The sequence below is a fragment of the Oncorhynchus tshawytscha genome, linkage group LG13, assembly GCF_018296145.1.
Source record: "Oncorhynchus tshawytscha isolate Ot180627B linkage group LG13, Otsh_v2.0, whole genome shotgun sequence".
NCBI lineage: Eukaryota > Metazoa > Chordata > Actinopteri > Salmoniformes > Salmonidae > Oncorhynchus > Oncorhynchus tshawytscha.
The window spans coordinates 62,191,806-62,211,835 of NC_056441.1; the positions used below are offsets into that span (position 1 = coordinate 62,191,806).

Sequence of the window (20,030 nt, forward strand, 5' to 3'; positions counted from 1 at the left end):
CAGTCAGTTGTTCAAATGGCGCTAGGAGTGTGTTCATGTTTCCAAGTTTCAAACATGTCCTGAAATGCCATTTAAATGGCAGCAGCCGTATGAGAGGGCAATTAATTCCATTATCTTGGAGTTAATGGATTTCGCCTTTGAGTTGTCTCGCTGAAATTCTCTTACTCTCTCAGATGACTGCTGGACTTGAACTTGTTTAGTTGTTGGAAGTGTGCGCGTAGTATTTTTCTGCTTTTGTTCTGTGTTGCACTGTATTTTTGTGGCGTCATTGTCGTCTACCTACGTTATATAGGTACGCACGTCATCTACCTACATTATATAGGTACGCACGTCATCTCCCTACATTATATAGGTACCACGTCATCTACCTACATTATATAGGTACGCACGTCATCTACCTACATTATATAGGTACGCAAGTCATCTACCTACATTATATAGGTACGCAGGTCATCTACCTACATTATATAGGTACGCACGTCATCTACCTACATTATATAGGTACGCACGTCATCTACCTACATTATATAGGTACGCACGTCATCTACCTACATTATATAGGTACGCACGTCATCTACCTACATTATATAGGTACGCACGTCATCTACCTACATTATATAGGTACGCACGTCATCTGCCTACATTATATAGGTACGCACGTCATCTGCCTACGTTATATAGGTACGCACGTCATCTACCTACGTTATATAGGTACGCACGTCATCTACCTACGTTATATAGGTACGCACGTCATCTACCTACATTATATAGGTACGCACGTCATCTACCTACGTTATATAGGCCGATTCCGATATTGCCACCATGCTTCACCATAGGGATTTGGCCAGGTTTCCTCCAGACGTTACGCTTGGCATTTAGGCCAAAGGGATCAATCTTGGTTTCATCAGACCAGAGAATCTTGTTTCTCATGGTCTGAGAGTCCTTAGGCGCCTTTTGGCAAACTCTAAGCGGGCTGTCATGTGCCTTTTACTGAAGAGTGGCTTCTGTCTGGCTACTCTACCATAAAGGCCTGATTGGTGGAGTGCTACAGAGATGATTGTCCTTCTGGAAGGTTCTCCCATCTCCACAGAGGAACTCTATCATTTCTTGGTCACCTCCCTGACCAAGGCCTTTCTCCCCTGATTGCTCAGTTTGGCCGGGCGACCAGCTCTAGGAAGAGTCTTGGTGGTTCCAAACTTCTTCCATTTAAGAATGATGGAGGCCACTGGGGGGGACGGGGGTTGAACTAGGATTCCAAACAAGATTCCAGACTCTCTCTCTCTCTCTCTCTCTCTCTCTCTTTCTACAAACCCACAGCATTCACAGTCACAATGCACTATTGTCTATTAATCTCCCATAAAGCAGCATGGAATTACAGCAAAGACTCATACTAATGACATTATTAATACAGCACAGCACAATTATGTATTAGTACACAGTATTACATTATAAAACTACAGTCATGGTGTAATATTAATAGTGTAGTAGTAGTAGTAGGGACAGCATCCTGTTACCAGTTAGACCATGCTTAGCTTCAGACCATGCCTAAGGGTTGCATGTCTGACTGAGGGTTGCAGTCAGGTCTTATTAACGGTGGGCGCTGACTACAGCCAACAGCCTGTGTCATGGCTGCTGATGTCTGTCTGATCTTACGCATGCAGGGCTGCTTACTCTGAGCAAGACCAGGGCTGTGGGCAGCTCCCCTACACACTGACCTGAGATCAGTTGTTAGCTGTGTTCAGTGCCCTAATAGTGCACACTGTAATATATTAACAGATCTGGGAACCGCTGTTCACTGTAGTCAGCTCCCATCGTTAATAAGACCTGACTGCAACCCTCAGTCAGACATGCAACCCTTAGGCAGTAGGAACAGCATCAAACACAGTCTACCCAGTAGTCAAACATGCACGGCATCCAAAGTAGTCTTCTACAACCCAACATAACCTAGCACTGCAACAAACTTAAGCACATCTCACTAAGAAAGGCAATCAACATTGTGGAACACTACTGGACATCTATAATGTTTGATGCAGGATAGGGGAGATACCTAGACATCCAACCCTGTGACAATACAATGCCAAATGATGAGCCATAGAATGACTTGAACATAGATCTAACCTGCTGATTCGCATGTTCCTGTCTGACAGTATGAGATTACAGTACCATTACCTAACACTGAAACAACAGAACATCATTACCTTACATAACACCAAAACACAACATAACATTATTACCTAACACTGAAACATAACATTATTATATTACATAACACTGAAACATAACATTACCTAACATACACTCTTAGAAAAAAGGGTTATTGGGCTGTCCCCATAGAAGAACCCTTTAGGGTTCCATGTATAACCCTCTGTGCAAGGGGTTTCTACCTGGAACCAAAAGGAGTTCTACCTGGAACCAAAAAGGGTTCTTCAAAGTGTTCTCCTATGGGGACAGCTGAAGAACCATTTTAGTACCTTTTTTTCCCAAGAGCTTAACATTTAAACATAACAAACATATATAGACATATATGATCAAATCTCCAAAATACTGTAACCTCTTCCAGCCACAAGCCCTGCCCATTGACTGCAGTATAGATGCCCACCTGCCACTGAGAAGAGCAAGCAGCCAGGAGCCAAAATGGAGAAGTGTGTGTGTGTGTGTGTGTGTGTGTGTGTGTGTGCCCCCCTGTTATGAATAGAAGAGCCGGAGAAGCCTAGTGGTCAGTAACCACTGCTGTTCTTGTTCTGAGATTCATTGAACTGAGGCAGATGCCAGAGGAGATACTGTAATCAATTATTCAAACGCTTCCTTGCATCCATATGTAGCGAAAAATCCTGGACATGGCACTGCACTGCACTACGGTTGGCTGGGGAGAAAACCCAGAAAGACAGACAGCGAGAGAGAGAGGCTGAATGGGAGGATTGTACTCACATGAATTTCCAGGCAGCCTTAGAGAGAAGTGTCAGCATCCAAGTCCACACAGAGAGCTGTCCATTGTCTAAGTCCTACTTTGTTAAAACAGAATCCACAGAGAGAACGGTGAGAAAGGAATAAATGGGCAGGGTCTGCTGTGTTTGGGAAGAGAAGGAGAGAGAGACCGGGAGACGAAGGAGAAGAGAAAGGAAGGGGGGAGAGGCGGGACCCATACAAAGACTGTTTGGGGATTGGCTAGAGAGCAGTGGGAGGAGTTTAGTTGTCCAATGATATATATCGTATGTAAATGAGATATAAATGATGTAGAGCATCCTCAGAATGTGATGGAGGGATACAGACTGTCTACTGCAATAGGGTGTGACCTTTTTAACCACGCCCCCTGCCCATAAAAGGACAAAGGTCGCTTTTCACTGCTTCCTCTGGTCTGAATCAGGATGCTATTTAAGACATAAGGAACACATGGAGAAGCTGTAGAGAAGACAATAGCCAAGCCCTAATAACTGTATTTACCATGAATAAATGTAGCCTACCCATTGAGCAACTGATGAGGGGTGATCTTTATAGAAAATAACTCGGACTAGGATTCCAAACAAGATTCCAATTAATAGATCTAGGGGTTGGATAAACCCACAGTAGAAATGACTTATCTTTATGCAAAGTTAGTACAGGATGAGAAGATGAGAAGAGAAGTGGAGGGAGTGATGGAGGGATGTAAAAACAGTAGAGCAGACCAGCTGGGACTTCTGTATCCTGAAGGGTGAACGGCAAGAGGACAGGGTGGTGCTAGGGTTTGGGGGTAGGGATGGGGGTACTTGTGGGGTGCAGTGGAACATGCAAGGCGATGCTTTCAGAAGAGGTGTTTAAAAATACCTCAATCCACACACCGTAATATACACACCCAATAAGACCAGAGGTGGCATCCTGTTCCCTATATGGTGCCCTACTTCTGATCAGGGCCCATAGGGTAAGTACTGTAGCTCACTATATAGTGATGCCCTATTAAGGGAAAGAGTGCCATTTGGGACTCAGACCAGGATCATCTCTAGTGTTTCAACAACAAAGGCTTTGTGATCCTCACGATTCTTTTGTTCTCCTCCACAGCCATAAAGTTCTTCATTAATGGGTTTAGAAAACTGGTGCATCTAGGTGGAGGAGATAGAAAGAGAGAGAGGAGGGAGATAATGTACATGGTGGTAATAGGAGGTGTTGTGTTTATGCTGACACAGGTTTGGAGGGGGTGGAGGAGGGGTGGGGGTGGGCATAGACGGCCCTGTCAGGGTTGCATTGTAAGAGATGGGGTTGCTATGGAGACTGCATCCAGCCCAGATGGCAGCCAGACAGACAGGCAGACTCAACAGCAGCCGCAGATAGCAGAAACCAGACTGTACAGTAGATAACAGAGACAGACTACCGCTACACATACATAACATCTGTGTCCCAAATGGCACCCTATTTCCTATATAGTGTACTACCTCTGGTCAAAAGTAGTACACTATATAGGAAATAGGATCCCATTTAGAATGCATGCAAGCATATAATGTTCAAGCAATAACTGTCTCTGATCATTTTACATAATGGAAGCTCTTATCCACGCATCTGTCTGTCTATTTGTATGCTTATCAAGCATAGGACTTAGAGCAGGAGGACAGCTTTCAATATATAATGTCTTTCTGGAAAGCTAAAGATTTAATATAGTGGTTTTTGGTATCGTTTGGTGTTTTTTCATGAGGACCATCACAAAGGTTTATCAAAATAATACATCACGACTCAAGTCACAAACAGTGCAAACATTCACTCCTCTCTCCCAGAGATCTCTGCAACACAAGTTAATCCCTCACCCACCCCCTGGGATCAGGCCGGCCTGACCTAGCTGGGGGTAGGCTGGGGGTAGGCAGGGGGCCCCTATGCCTGGTAGAATGGCAGACTGGGGTGCATGAGTGGGCAGGGGGGCACATGGTGCAGAGGGGGATGCATGGTGTACATTCTGGGGCTTCATGCTGAGGCCCTGGCTGCCAGGAGAGGCAGGGTGGTCCCTGGGACTGGCAGAGCGGCAGGCTGGCTGGAGTCCAGGGGGTACATCCTTGGGGAGGCAGGTGGAGGCTGGGATGCTGGGGGCCAAACACTGAAGCAGTTTGGGGAGTACTTGCTGGGTCCATGGCTCTCTCCCTCCATTGTGCTATGCCACCAGGTGCTGGTAGCTTGGGCTGCATCCCAAATGGCACCCTATTCCCTATATAGTACTTTTGACAAGGGCCCATGGCCTGGCTCTCTTCATTTCTGAGACTGAGACCTCAACAACTTGGTTTGGGATTAGTGACGTCCTCCCCAACAATGGAGCTGCCTGCCATTCAGCCTGGCTAAGAGACTGGCTGTCTTTGTAACACTGACCCCAATAAGAGCAATACAATAGTGTTTGGTTGTTTGTCAAATCAAATCAAATTTTATTGGTCCCATACACATATTTAGCAGTTATGGCGGGTGTAGCAAAATGCTTGTGGTCCTAGCTCCAACAGTGCAATAGTATCTAACAATTCACAACAATACACACACATCTAAAAGTAAAATAATGGAATTAAGAAATATATAAATATTAGGACGAGCAATGTCGGAGTGGCATTGACTACAATACAGCAGAATATAATACAGTATATACTTATGAGATGAGTAAAAGAAGAGGAGCACTTTAAGAAGAGGAGCACTTTAATACAAATTTCAAATGACATGATAAATGTAATGTAAAACACTTTAATTATTTAACAGGTTTGTCCATGAAATTATTTGATCTTAATACTGTTTATTTCTCTTTACAGGCCCTCGCCTGTAATTTAATGTAATTTCTACAGCTCTGTAAGTATATCTTCCGGCAAATATAATTTAATAGTACTGGATATGGCAAAGATAGTTCCAGTATTTTCCAAGGTAAAGATCACATGGGGTCCATTCTACTCAACAGTGGTTTTATTTAGTCAGAAGAATACTGATGTAAATATATCACTATTATTAAAGACATTGGTAAACATATTACAGTAAGTGTCATGCTCTTCTGTGGGGGAATATGAGGTGGTAGAATGAATAAACAGTGATTTGTTGGTGGCCTACGGCACACTACATGTGGCGTTGTTGTCTCACTCTGCCACCTAGTGGAATAAAGTTACATTTGTCTTTTGGACACATTCTCCAAGTCTCAACAGATCATTATTTACCACTAAAAATCCACTTCAACAGTTCCCTTGAATTAAGCCTTTATAAAAATCAATGGATGGATATAAATATATTCAATAGTCCATAGGGCAATGTAACATCTGGCTGAGTAGTCTGAATCTGAATAAATAGATGAATCACGAGTCTAGAGCACCTCTAGAGTCTATATCCTTGTTGTTTGCAAGGCTTGTTGTTCTTCTTTCCCAGTTGTTCAAAGAAAGACATGAATCCATAGCCATCTGGTTTGGGCTCAGGGCTTGTCCAGGACAGACTCCTTTGTCCATTTCTCCTGGTTCAGCTCTATGTGTGTAGGTCTCTCTGCTAACACTCTTGGACACCTGGTCTTGGACACCAGATTCCTCACATTGGCCTGCTCTTCTCTCTCAGGCGTTTAAAGAAAGACATGAATCCATTGGTCTCTGAAGGTTTGGGCTTCGGGTTCTTAGAAGGGTTATCCATATTGTGTTTGGGGCTCTGAGGAGGGTCAGCCTGCTTGGGTTTCTGGGAGACGAGTGTCTGGAGAGGGGTGGGAGAAAACTCCTTTATCTCCTCATCCTGGTTGTGGTTGAGTTCTAGGTGTAAGGGGGGAGGTTTTGTCTTGACTACAGAGGAGCTCTTGTCTTGATTCAGCTCTCTTAGCTCTACATGTGTAGGTCTCTCTGCTGCTGACAAGCTGTTGGACACCGTGTCCTGCTGGACACCAGATGTCTCACAGTGGCGAGGGGTGGTGGGTACCACCAAGCCTCTGTTTTCAGAGTCCCTGGGGATGTTGAGACTTGTTGTCAAGACGTTGTGTTTTGACAAGGGACTCTTAGACACCAGGTCTCGGACACAAGACTTCTCAGAGTGGCCAGGGAGTTTGTTGAGGTTAGGTCCTCCAGAGGCTTTGTGTTTCGGGGACATCAGACCAGTGTCTACTGACTTCATCCTCCCTATGACCCCCAGAGTAGGAGTAGCAGGAAAAATGAACAGATCATCCTCTTCCTCTTCCTCAGTAGGAGGGGCTTTAGGGAGGAGGGTGAAGGTGTGTCTGCGGGTGAGTATTCCCTTGGGGGAGAGGTGAGGGTTGAGGAGGTATCTAGCCAGACTCTCGCTGCCTCTACATGCATCTCCCAGCAGCCGCTGTCTGTCCTCTTGGAAGGTCCTCTGGTGAGGGGAGGTGGAGGTGATGGTGGAGATGGTGGAGGATGTAGCATTCGTGGTCGTAGCGTTGGGTGATCTTGTGGAGGTGTTAGTATTATTGGTGGCATTAGGAGACTTCTGCTGCTCCAGGCCGTACTCCCCAGACGAAAGACTACCACGGCTGCTCTGATACCTCAGAACCTTCTTGGACACTTCGCGCAACATCTGGGCTTCTTCCTCATTTCCCTCCTCCTCCTCTTCCTCCTTGTCCTTCATCATCACTGAGATGGGTCTACCTGTGGAGGAGCAAGAGGAGGAGCTGCTGCTACCGGTTCTCCTGGTTGGCTGTGTAGAACCAGAACTAGAACCTCTGTGGTTCTGCTCTGGTTTCTTCGGGTTTTGCTGTGTCTCCTCTGGATTTGGAACCATGTTCTCTTTCCAGTTATTTTTGCTGTGGGACTGGTCATTCTGGTCACTCTGAGAGGTCCCAGTCAGGTCTCTGGCAGAGTTCCACTCATTCTCCTTACACACCTCTGTGGCCTTAACAGAACCTTGGTTTCCCTGTTCTGCCAAGGGGAGGTTTACTTGAATGGGGACCTTTGATAGGCTGCTACTGGTGCAGGAAGTTGTGCCCTTGCCTTTTCTCCTTTGGGACCCATGACTGGTCAGGAACCTAAATCAAATCAAATCAAACTTTATTCAAAGTAACCATGAATGTCACAAAACACTTTTACAGAAAAAATGAAAAACACAAAAATACAATACAAAAGGAAAATCGCTAGATAACAGATTATATTTCCAAAAGACAAGTTCAAAAGAGTGATGTTCATTAAAGTATGTCTAACTTCTGTAGTACGGACTCCAGGGCCACACCCTCCATATCCTTGTCCCGTATGGAGCAGGTGGCGGTGGAACGGCGTTTAGCAGCATCACTCAGCAGTCTGTCTCTGGTTCTCCTCTTCACCTCCGCCACCTCACGATCACAGTTCTCCTACACACAGATACAATAACACAATAACACACGCCAGAGACAGTGAACACTGGAGTCCACCAAAAAAGCAGGGAAGGCTAAAGAGAAAAGAGTAACTCAATGAAGACAAAAGCCAGCCAACTGTCAGCCAACACACAGAAACGAGTGACATGGAAAGCTATGCTCCCAAGGGGGCCAAGATGAAAGTCCGTAATACAGAGAGCATAAATAATAGTATATAAAAGGAGCATGTAGACTACTTTCTAAACCATTTTCCTACCTGGATGGCCCTCAGGAACTTTGCACAGAAAGAGCTGAAGGTGGAGCAGCATTCCTCCAGTCTGAACTTGCTGGGGTCTTCACAGAAGTACTCAGCCACTGAGTCACTGACTGAACCCAGCGACTGCAGAGAGAGCTCAGTCTCAGCCAGACGACACTCTGCTTCCTACAGGCGACCACACACAGAACAGAAATAACTAAGGCTGTGTCCCAAATGGCACCCTATCCCCCTATAGTGCAGTACTTTTGAATAAACCCCTATGGGCCCTTGTCAAAAGTAGTGCACTATACGTAAAAAGGTAAAGGGTGCCATTAGGGTCTCGGACTACATTTCTGAAACTACAGGGGACCACAAACATCAACAACCTCATCACTGGCGCTAGAGATGTAGATTCACCACCAGATATTATTAAGGCTATAAAAAAGGCCCAGAGTTTTTCCTGTTCAGGTTAAGTGGTCAGGCAAAACCTGTGGCCCTGGAAACATGACATAGGCATACAGTATAGGTGAAGGTAGCGATACAAGATCTGAAAGGCATAGAGAATACACAGGCAGGCTACCTCACCTTGAGAAAGTTCTCCATCTGAGCCCGTAGCTCCTCCTGTTTCTGCACCTCCTCCTTCGCCTCCTTTACTTTCTTCACCTCTCTCTGAAACTCACTCTCTATGTCCTCTTTATGGATCCTACAGGGGGGCAGAACACCAATATCAATCACTCAATACAGAAAAGCACAATACAATAGAATGCCTTATTGTGGGGCAAACAGCAATATTACAAATTTTGTTGAAGAGTGTAAGACATTGTGTATCTGTACCTTGCAGCATCGGCGATGTGTGTGAGTTTGTCTGGGAATTTCAGCATGGCCACATCAACCTTCTGAGCTTGCTACAATCGACATACACATGAACAACTACTGCATCGGAGACAAACAAGATTCTAGATAAAGGATGAGCTTTAAATAAGGGTTCTAATTACCATGACTACATAGTGCATGAGGTTCATGCCTGGTTTGTTGGCCCTTGTGTCCACTAGTTTCAGTAGCGATGCCATCCTGAAGCCAATGGCACTGCCAGCATAGCCACCCTATGGACACACAGAGGACAAGTGAGAGACAGACAGACAGGCTGACAAATTAACCTGAGGATTATTCAAAACTTGTAGAATGAGTTCTTATTTTTCTTGGGCTTACTCAAAGCGTCGGATGCCAACAACTTAGTTTACACCATAGATAAAGGTATACAGCATATAATATCATCTATGATATAATTTTTTCCCCCACTCACAGCGTTCATGTAGTTTCCAGTCTTCAGCACCAGGCGGATCACAGAGTGTAGGTCGTCACACTCTAACAGCTCTGGAGAGACAGACAGACAAATGAGACAGTTGAGCTTAGTACAGATACATATTTACCTTATTAAGATCCCGATCACATGCAGGTCACATGCAAGTCACCTTTTCCAGCTGTGATCATGGTGGCAATGGATCGTTTCATTTCATCCATGAATGGGAAAAACTCTTCTTTGAGAACCAAACTGTTGAGGCGCTCCTCATAACTAAAAGAAAGGGCACGAATAATGATTCACATTCTAGAACACAACTGGCATTCAAGACACAGAAAACACAAAACTGTGAATTAGACGTTTGTAGATGGTTCAACACACACACACTCACTCACCTGGGAACCTTGATAAGTAACATCATAAACAGGTCTGCTTCAGGAAGAGCTGACTGGTCCCCTTTGAACCCAACTAGCTGCTTCACCTGCACACACACAACAGGGAACAATCTTAGTAAGACACTTACGGTAAGGGTTGTAACTTGGGAGAACACTGTTATAACCGTCTCTCAAGCTAAATATGATCAGTTCACTGTGGTAGTTAGCATCAACAATGGCGGCAAGCTGGCGGCAAGCCTCAGCTCACCCAATGGTGGTCGAACTGGAGTTTGCCCTATGTGGGACAAGGGTGCCAAAGCGACAGCGGCCTGATCTATGCTTGTCTACTGGGAAAGGCTGTGTGAAGTACTGTACCTCTTCTTTCTCTGGCAGCAGCTTACACAGCTCCTTTAGTTTACCTGTCCCAAATTTCAGGCCGTTTCCTGAACTGATGTCGTTGATCATGTCTCCCACTGGCCTGGGGAGAGACACAGACACTGATCAGTTAATGTATCAAAACCAACGTGACTTTGGAAACTTCATCGACTGATTCATTCAATATTCATTCAATCTCCTAGGGGACTAGTCAAGGAGAATAGCTGTGATTCATTCATCTCCAACTACACAATGTGGTTATTTTCCTGAATTACTCATGTTCTAGGGTTGGGTCTCTAAAGGTGTTGCTCATTTCCTCGTTGCCATGTTTCTTTAAGCCTGGTAAGCAAGTCTCCTTCTTACCTCATTGGTTGAACACCCTCTTACGGCATTTTTCCACCTAACCAACCATACACAAGACCTTACCTGCTACGCATACTGTATACACCTACTACAGCTGAACTGGAACAATGTTTTCTTTCCTCAGAAGCACAAGGACAAAAATACATTTAACAGAAAATAGAAAAGTGCATCCATACATGGACATGAAAAATAAATGTAATGACAAAACATTCGGATAATAATACTTCTATGTCTTACTGCTTTATACTTATTGCTTTTTGAGTTTTCTGTACTGCGAGAATCTTCAGAAAATTAGACACTGTAGCCCATGGCCTATGTAGCCCATGGCCTATGTAGTAATTTTGTAATATATAACACAGTAATACTGTGGGCCTACAGAGAAAACCATTTAGAAACACATGAATGCCATGTTTCAATAGTTAATCTGTGGAATGACCTGTTCGCACTGTTCCTGCAGTAGTTATCACGTCGAGTCGACCTGTTGGGACAGGCTGCTGTACCTCAGAAACACAGAGCAGGGAATGTCAAGCAGCCTAGCCTCAGGACTACCAAGCCTTGCTGTCCCAAATTACACCCTATTTCCTATATAATGGACTACTTTTGACCAGAGCCCTATGTGGTCAAAAGGAGTGCACTATAGCAAGACAGTGGAATTTGTGACTCAACCACTGTGTGATCTTTATCCTGAAACACGTGGCTCTGACAAACCCACAGCCCCACACCTTTAGCACACTTCCAGTTTATATTACATCCCAAATGGCACCCTATTCCCTATATAGTGCACTACTTTAGATCAGACTCTGGTCAAAAGTTGTGCACAATTAGAGAATTGGGTGCCATTTGGAATTCAGTATATCTTTGCCTCTCTCTGACACACCTCTTGAACTGTTTCAGGAAGATCCCAACGTTCATGCTTCTCTTGGAGTTCAGTATAGATACCTGGTGGTGGTGGGACACATAGCCATGAAGACATGAGTTAGTCAATAAAAATAGAACACACAAATGCACCAACATCAGTCGGTCATTCCAGAACACACACATTCACACAGACACACACGTGAAGATATCAGTCGGTCAATAACAGGCGTTGAGTTTATCAGGTGCTTAGCGTTTTCCTTAAACACAGTCTTCTTCTTTATCACAAATACATCCTCATTCCCCAAAAAACAACTGATTCTGACGGTTAAGGTTTTACTGGTTTGATTGACTTGTTTTTGAGAGCCCATGATAAGCCCTTGCAACAGCTGTCAACATACTGACATTCCTAAGTCTTGCTCCTCTATACTGAGTTAGAAACAAGGACAGGTAAGAAACTAAAGGCCAGTTTCAATAGCTCCACATCTGACCTTTATTGTACTGCCAAGGTAGCCTAAATGTGATAGCAGGGTGGTTTCACTAGCAAACAACAAGTAGAGGATCAGAAATAGCTTTGTCAATATGACAATAGCATTGTAAACCAGGACAATGATTCACAACAGTTCTGTAAAATCCCAACCGACACCTACAGAAAGGGAAGTACTGTATCTTAACTGAACCCACAGCCCAGTTCTTTGTTATAGAGGTAGCATTAGCCAATACATAAAAGTATCAACTGTATGGCAACAATTAGCAAATATTAGTGGTTAATTTACTCTCCCTGGGTAAACTGATGAAGAATAGTTAGGCTATATTGACTCCACCCTTCAGGTTATACATCAACACATTCCTAAATGAAACACCACTGCATAAACATCCTATGTTTGTTAAGCAGAGGAGCATTAAGAGGAACATGTCATAGTTCCAATAAGTCACACAATATCACACATGAAAAAGGGAAATGGATACATAATAAAATGATGGTCATTCATTTAGTCCAATTGTGTTGCTTATTCACAGTAGTTTTGCATGGGGAACTAGTGCTTATCTATAAATCCGATTAGATAGCCTCTGCTGGTGAACTAATGCTACTTGTAGAGGGCAAATATTTATTATCAATCTATTCTCTGAGAGTATAGTTAAATCAAGCACTCTGGCAGTTGGCATTCAAATGATGTTATAGACTTCATAGATATGTGGACAGAAAGGAAACACAGCCTTCCAATCACAGCATGATAATGAATCATTTAAAAAAAGATTAGGGTAGAATCGTCTCCATGTTTTGCTCATACTGATTGGTTTGTTTTGAACACAACATTTCCACTAATACATTGTTGCTTCCATGATGTACTTGAGTTTGATCCCAGTGAGGCGCACATAGAATCATGATGGAGCCACACCAATAGAGAGACTGCTTCCCAAATGGCACCCTACTCCCTTAAGAGTGCACTACTTTTGACCAGGGCCCAGACCAAAAAACAGTATCATCATGGAGATAAACAAGAGTCATGGGCTGCTGGAATTGATGTATTTCCCAACCTCCCACCGAGCCACCTTAACCGTAACCCTAACCCTGGCCACTATGACGACATGACCGAGCCTGTTACAACAGAAAGGCTGTAGGAAAACAACACATCACCCTGTGATGATATGATGTACACCACAACTACACTACACACACTCCCTAAGAAAATCAATTAGGGTCTAAAGAACACATGTCAACATATCCAATATCTCTGGTCATAAACAGAACAAATGTTCATATTCAATACACTGTTTCGGTCTCTCGTCTACCCCCAGAAAGTATAGCTGCTCAAAACAAACTCTCAGGTGAGAAATCATGAGCAAGAAAAGAATGACAGAATTTTGCATGACATTGGAGAGGCCTTGGCTGGGACCAGATAGGATATGTATGCCTTGCAGACTTATATACTGTATCTGATCGAGGACCAAAATAGCTGATGTGGTGGTACCTCTTGACTTATCCTATTCAACTCCAGCTGCCAGTATAAAACTAGAGAAGTGCTTCCTGGTACAGTAGGTTAGGTCAACTCACCACTTCTGTGCCCTGACCGTTGGTTGGCTTGCCTCTGAGACTCTGTCTGTTCAGAGCCTTCTGTACCTGTCCCTGTTGTCGGCTGTGACTGAACAGCTCCTCAATCCTCTGAGTGTCCAGCTCATACTCTCCCAGGGTCTTCTCTTCCGTCCAGATGTTGTGTTTGCCCACCACCACGTGTTTGGGGATCGCATCCCAGTTGAAGTTACGCATCTTAGAGCCGCTGCGCTGGAGGCCTCTGGATAGCCTAAAGTCCATGTCGGGGGGAGGAAGGGGGCCAGGGGGAGGCGGGGGGCCAGGGGGAGGCGGGGGCCAGGGGGAGGCGGGGGACCAGGGGAGGAGGTGGGGGCGAGGGGAGGTGGTGGTGGAGGAGGAGGAGGTGGGGGGGTGAGGGGAGGTGGTGGTGGTGGAGGAGGAGGTGGTGGAGTGACTGCTGATTCCATCTTTAGTGGAAAAGAATTAGATGGACCAAGGATCAGGAACAGATCATGGTCTCATCATTATTGCTTCATCATTACCTCCATTTTGTACCTGCAAGGTGTCACGGAAATGTTCTTTGATTACTGTTGAAAATCAGTTATTGAAGAGGGTGATATAATCCTTTTCCTTGATTGATCCCTCCTGTAAAGAAATAATGGTACCGGTGAACTTTTAACAGAGAATGGTAGGCATGCAGCAAAACTGACTGTATTGCCCAGCCCCGAACAAGCCTCATGACAATTGTTGCTGAAGTGCTCAAATGAGACAACATATCAACAAATGCTTAATTCGAAAGACATTGAAAGCAGCCTAATGATAAAATACGTGTATGCATTTACAAATCAAAACAATACATCCACCAGAAAAACGGAATACAGTAAGCCACATATTTTGATCAGGTTTTCTCTTTAAACTACTAATGTGTTATAACATTCAAAGTAAGGGAAGAGGATTCTGTAGCCTACCTTACCTGCTCGATATGCAACGTTCCACCAAGAGTGAAAACAATTTTGAAACACCAAAAACTACAATTCAATTGAATCCATGAGTTAGTCCGCCGCCTTCCTCTTCAAACTTCAACATCGGACGTGTGAATTGAGTTGACTACGACCACTGGTCTGCTACCAGTGCTGTCAGGTTTCCACTAGATAACTCAGCCACAAAGTCAGGTTTCACAGCCACATAGTCAACATTTCCAAAAACATATATAATATGCTTTTTGGTCTTCATTTAAGGTCAGGGTTAGGCATAAGGTTAGCAGTGTAGTTCAGGTTAGGATTAAGGTTTAAAATCAGATTTGAAGAAGATCAAATGTAGAAATGGGCGGGGTTTAGCCATAATATTGACCTTGTGACTGTGTTAACTAGTGACGACCGAGGTGTCAGAGGAGACGTAAAAGTATGTCTTTACCGACTTTACCTGCCTAAAGATGTATATAAACCCTGAATTCCTGGTACAACATTTTGGCCATTGAGAGGCTTTGCAGCCACCGGTCGGCCATATTGGCACTCCCAAGTAGGAGCAGTCCTCCATAGGAATGATCGAAATTATTCCGTTTTTCAATAAAAGCTGCACTATGTCACGTTTTGGGCGACCCCACCAAATTCACGTAGAAATGTGTGTTATAGGTCTGTCATTCTCATTGTCTAAGAAGCAGTAAATCTGTTCTCTGTGTGCCATTTCTATGCTTCCCATTATTAAGTACAACTTTTGAATATTTTACGTTTGGTTTTGTACAACAGCTTCAAACAGCTGAAAATACATTATTGAAGGTTATCCTCTACTGGATTGAAAATAAGAATTTGTTATTAACTGACTTGCCTAGTTAAATAAAGGTAAAAAAACACACACGGGACGGTTGAGCTAACGTGTGCTAATATGATTAGCATGAAGTTGTAAGTAACAAGAACATTTCCCAGGACATAGACATATGGGCAGAAAACTTCATTCTTGTTAATCTAACTCCAATTTACAGTAGCTATGACAGTTAAAGAATACCATGCTATTGTTTGAGGAGAGTGCACAGTTATGTACTTAAATCAATTAGGCACATTTGGGCAGACTTGATACATCATTTTGAACAGTAATGCTGATGTTCATTGGATCAGTCTAAAACGTTGCACATACACTGCTGCCATCTAGTGGCCAGAATCTAAATTGTGCCTAAACTGCAATAATACATTGTGGCACTTCTCTTATTTGTATCACATTCACATTTCCTTAAAAAAATATATATGTTTAGCTAATATAATATAAATTAAAAGCATGCATTAAGGTGTCTGTGTGTGTGACAAAAACTAATGTAAACATTAATAAATGCATTTCTCTACCTTCGAAAATATTGGAGTGCCAGAAGCCATCGAGGTACGGTGGCTTCAACACAGTGCCCACTCTCAGTCATCTAGTGTATATATACATTAATGACTGAGCCAGATGCCCTGTTAACCCCCTAACTGCCAGTGCCATGTTCCATTTTGACAGCAGTACTGTAAAATCTGCACTGTGTCTGGCCACCCAAATGTGTCAGTTTACAGTAGGCCTAGTGTTCTTACTGAATCATACCAAAGTTTTACTTGATATAATCCAGTGAGAAGTAAACAGTGTAAAACTGGTCATATGCGATGTACAAGTAGGCTGCAATGTAGTTGAGTGGAAACCAGTGTGGGCGGAGTGCACCTCCGACTTCATCGTGTCACTGTCAGCTGATACATGTAAAAATGTCATTTGTTAATACTTTCCTTGTACCTATGTTTGTCCTGTGTAAATGCGATTTTTTTCTTTGGCTTCTGAAATCGGTAGTTGTTTATAAAAGTAGCAATTTATGTGATGTCTGTCAGACTAGTACTGTGCCACGTAATCCACTGTTTTCCAATGGAGTAGGAAGTTCAAATCAAATCAAATTGTATTTGTTACATGTGCTAAATGCAAAGCTGTAGACTTTGAAATGCTTGCTTAAGGGCCCTTCCCAATAATGCAGGGTTAAAAAAATATATATAATAGAAATAGTAACACAACAGGAATAAAATACACAATAATTAAGCTACTGAGTGTACAAAACATTAGGAACACCTGCTCTTTCCATGACATAAACTGACGAGTTGAATCCAGGTGAAAGCTATGATACCTTACTGATGTCACATGTTAAATGCACGTCATTCAGTGTAGATGAAGGGGAGGAGACAGGTTAAAGAATATTTTTTGTCTCAATATTTCTTGAGACAATTGAGACATGGATTGTGTGTGTGTGCCATTCAGAGGGTGATGCAGCCAGTCAAGATGCTCTCGGTGGTGCAGCTGTAGAACTTTCAGAGTATCCAAGGGCCCATGCCAAATCTTTTAAGCCTCCTGAGGGGGGAAGAGGGGCTGAACGAGTGTGTGTGGACCATGTTAAGTCCTTAGTGATGTGGACGCCAAGGAACTAAAGCACTCAAACCGCTCCACTACAGCCCTGTCAATGTGTATGGGGGCTTGCTCTCCTCTCTTTCTCCTTTAGTCCACGATCAGCTCCTTGGTCTTACTGACGTTGAGGGAGAGGTTCTTGTCCTGGAAACACACTTCTAAGTCTCTGACCTCCCTGTAGGTTGTGTCCTCGCTGTTGGTCAGCAAACTTGACGATGTGGTAGGAGTCGTGCGTGTCCACGCAGTCGTAGGTGAACAGGGAGTACAGAAGTGGACTAAGCACAGATCTATGAGGGGCCCCCGTGTTGAGGGTCAGCGTGGCAGAGGTGTTGTTGCCTTCCCTCAACACCTGGCGACAACCCGTCAGGAAATCCAGGATCCAGTTGCAGAGGGAGGTGTTCAGTCACAGGGTCCCGAGCTTGGTGATACGTTTGGAGGGGACTACGGTGTTGAACGCTGATCTGTAGTCTATGAACAGCATCACATAGTTATTTCCCCTCTAGTCCAGGTGAGAGTCACGACTTTAAGCATGCACTACCACTTCATCATTTTATAAATATCCATTCTTTAAGGCTTACTGTGTACCTGTGCTTGTCCTGATTGTTATATTTGGAATCCATCGTTTTGGCATTTTATGCGTCCCCTGCCTAAACAAAAAAATATGGTGTGCAATGACAGGCTGCTCCTTCTCCGTTAACAAATAATGGTTCCCTTGGCAGAGGTCACCTAAAATGCTACATTTATCAAAAACGACAGATTTCAGCAACCAAATAAAAGCTTGCATTTACACAGGACAAACATACGTACAAGGAAAGCAACTCGGTGAGTCGGAAGTGCAGTCCTCCCACACTCATCACCACTCAACTCCATTGAATTTGTACATTGTGGAGTTGAGAAACCTGACTAAAGCGATCTCCATACCTGGCCTAGAATGTGTTCTTGCCCGGAGCTGTGAAACTGGTAATGCACATAGAAACATTTGTTTTGTCCATACATTCTACCTGAGCTGCTTCACTGTATCCACCCAGCAAAATAGCATAGCGTTTTTTCCTACCTCCAAAAGCTTCAAACACACTAACAAAGCTTTGTATTTCCGCTAACAGACCCATAACCACCACCACAAATGCACATACAGCCATTCAACCTTCGATGTTGGATCCGCGCTGCTCTTGAACCGTTTATGCTACAAACACCAAGCCAACATTGACATGTGCAGTCATACTCAACTTAGATTGCTTCAACACATCTTTTTGATACCATTCATAGGCTATTGTATAAACTAGAAAGCTTGTTGTATCCTCATTCATTTCAATGGCAGAACAACCGCCACAGAACTTTCAGAATGTTCAAACAAACACATTTGATAGATTATGGTGCCATATTACTCTATCGTCGCTGTCTGATGAAAACCTCATCTCCATTTTTGCCCATTTTTTTGAAAGCTGTAACACCCCTCAATGTACTCTGAACATTTCATGCCTCTAGGACTAAGAAAATGTATTAAAAATAGCCTCTGAAGTTTAATAACTGTATGTTCGTTAATGGGAAAACATGGCTATTTTTCCAACTTCCTGAAAAGTTTCTGTTTTGGAGAGGCTTTCATCAGACAGAGACACTATGCTCTATAGTGCCCACTATAAGCCACTATAATATCGCCACACGTACAAACCACCCCAAAACAACTCACTTTAACTAACTCGTAGCTTATGACAACCCTATTACTACCATTACTACTGCAGTCACTACCATTACTGCTACTATTTCCCAGCCATAATACTTCAAGACTAGCAAGCACACATTTTCTTTTATATGAAATGTCCTTTTCTAGTTTGTGTTAATACAGAGTTTTTATACGACATGTTCAGTATCATTAACTGAACACATTCAGGGGTTCAGGGCCTGACCACCACCTTTTGGGATATTACATTTCAGGCACCCTAGACTTTTAGGTGAAACATGTCAACATAAAGACAGTGGAATTCATCACATCACTGATCATGGTGTTGACACGTATGACATGATTAAATAGCAATATTGTGTGATTAAACATGGCGCACATCCCAAATTGCACACTATTCCATTAGTGCACTACTTTTGAACAGGGCCCTGGTCAAAAGTAGTGCTCTATGTAGGGAATAGGGCGCCATTTGGGACAAACAATTGAGTCCTCATACCGTTTGCTAATCAGACCACTCTATCCACTGTCACACAGTAATACGTCATAGAGGTGAATCACAAGACACAGCAAGGTTCAGACAAAGAACGTAACATACTCCAAACTTTTGTTTTCTAAAGGAAACATTCCTGAATCACAGTGAGCATGAATATAATGAAAAACTACGTATTTATAGTGAAATTGACCATTGTAGCGGTTGGATTGGGATTCTTGCAATTAAAAAGTCATTTACATTTTGAATCTTGGGTTTTTCTGTGTCAAATATTGTCTACTGTCCTCATCTACCTGGTGGAAGAGTTACAGTAGGTTTGTCCACAGACTGATGAAAGATATATAACTTCACAAGCGGTTTAATAGACCAGACAGTTATCAGCTCTCACTCTGACTTCACCAAATGCAAATCAGATAAAACTCAGCTTGATCTTAACCCTTACAGCAGGGTTGGCAGAACTTGCCTATTCCCTATATAGTGCACTACTTAAACATAGTGTGTTTCTTAGGCAATAAGGTGCCACCCGGGACACACACCTGGACCGTTGCCTGATTAACAGTAAAGAAGACAATCACAGATGGAAGTACCAATCATTTTTCAGCCATGTTTTGGATTGTATTGCCATGTAATGTATGAACACAATATGGTACAGTACTTATACAGATGATGACTACAACA

The 20,030-nt window shown here is 43.4% G+C and overlaps 2 protein-coding genes across 2 annotated transcripts in view; both read right to left on the minus strand.

The window, feature by feature from the left end:
• LOC112234725 (tripartite motif-containing protein 3-like) overlaps positions 1 to 3,096 on the minus strand; it is a 46,173-nt gene extending 43,077 nt beyond the window's left edge. Inside the window, exon 1 of the mRNA XM_024402992.2 lies at positions 2,929 to 3,096. The gene's annotated coding sequence lies outside the window, so the exon portion shown is untranslated. The remainder of the gene's footprint in view (positions 1 to 2,928) is intronic.
• A 2,778-nt stretch (positions 3,097 to 5,874) lies between these two features.
• Positions 5,875 to 14,149, minus strand: LOC112234727 (inverted formin-2-like). Its single transcript, XM_024402997.2, has 12 exons — positions 13,807 to 14,149; positions 11,773 to 11,834; positions 10,533 to 10,635; positions 10,179 to 10,264; positions 9,956 to 10,056; positions 9,787 to 9,857; positions 9,479 to 9,586; positions 9,318 to 9,388; positions 9,069 to 9,186; positions 8,505 to 8,669; positions 8,100 to 8,245; positions 5,875 to 7,927 (listed from the first exon to the last, which is right to left on the minus strand). The coding sequence occupies exons 1-12, from the start codon at positions 14,062 to 14,064 to the stop codon at positions 6,493 to 6,495; spliced, it is 2,724 nt and encodes a 907-aa protein (XP_024258765.1). The 5' UTR covers positions 14,065 to 14,149; the 3' UTR covers positions 5,875 to 6,492.
• Positions 14,150 to 20,030: the final 5,881 nt, after the last annotated feature.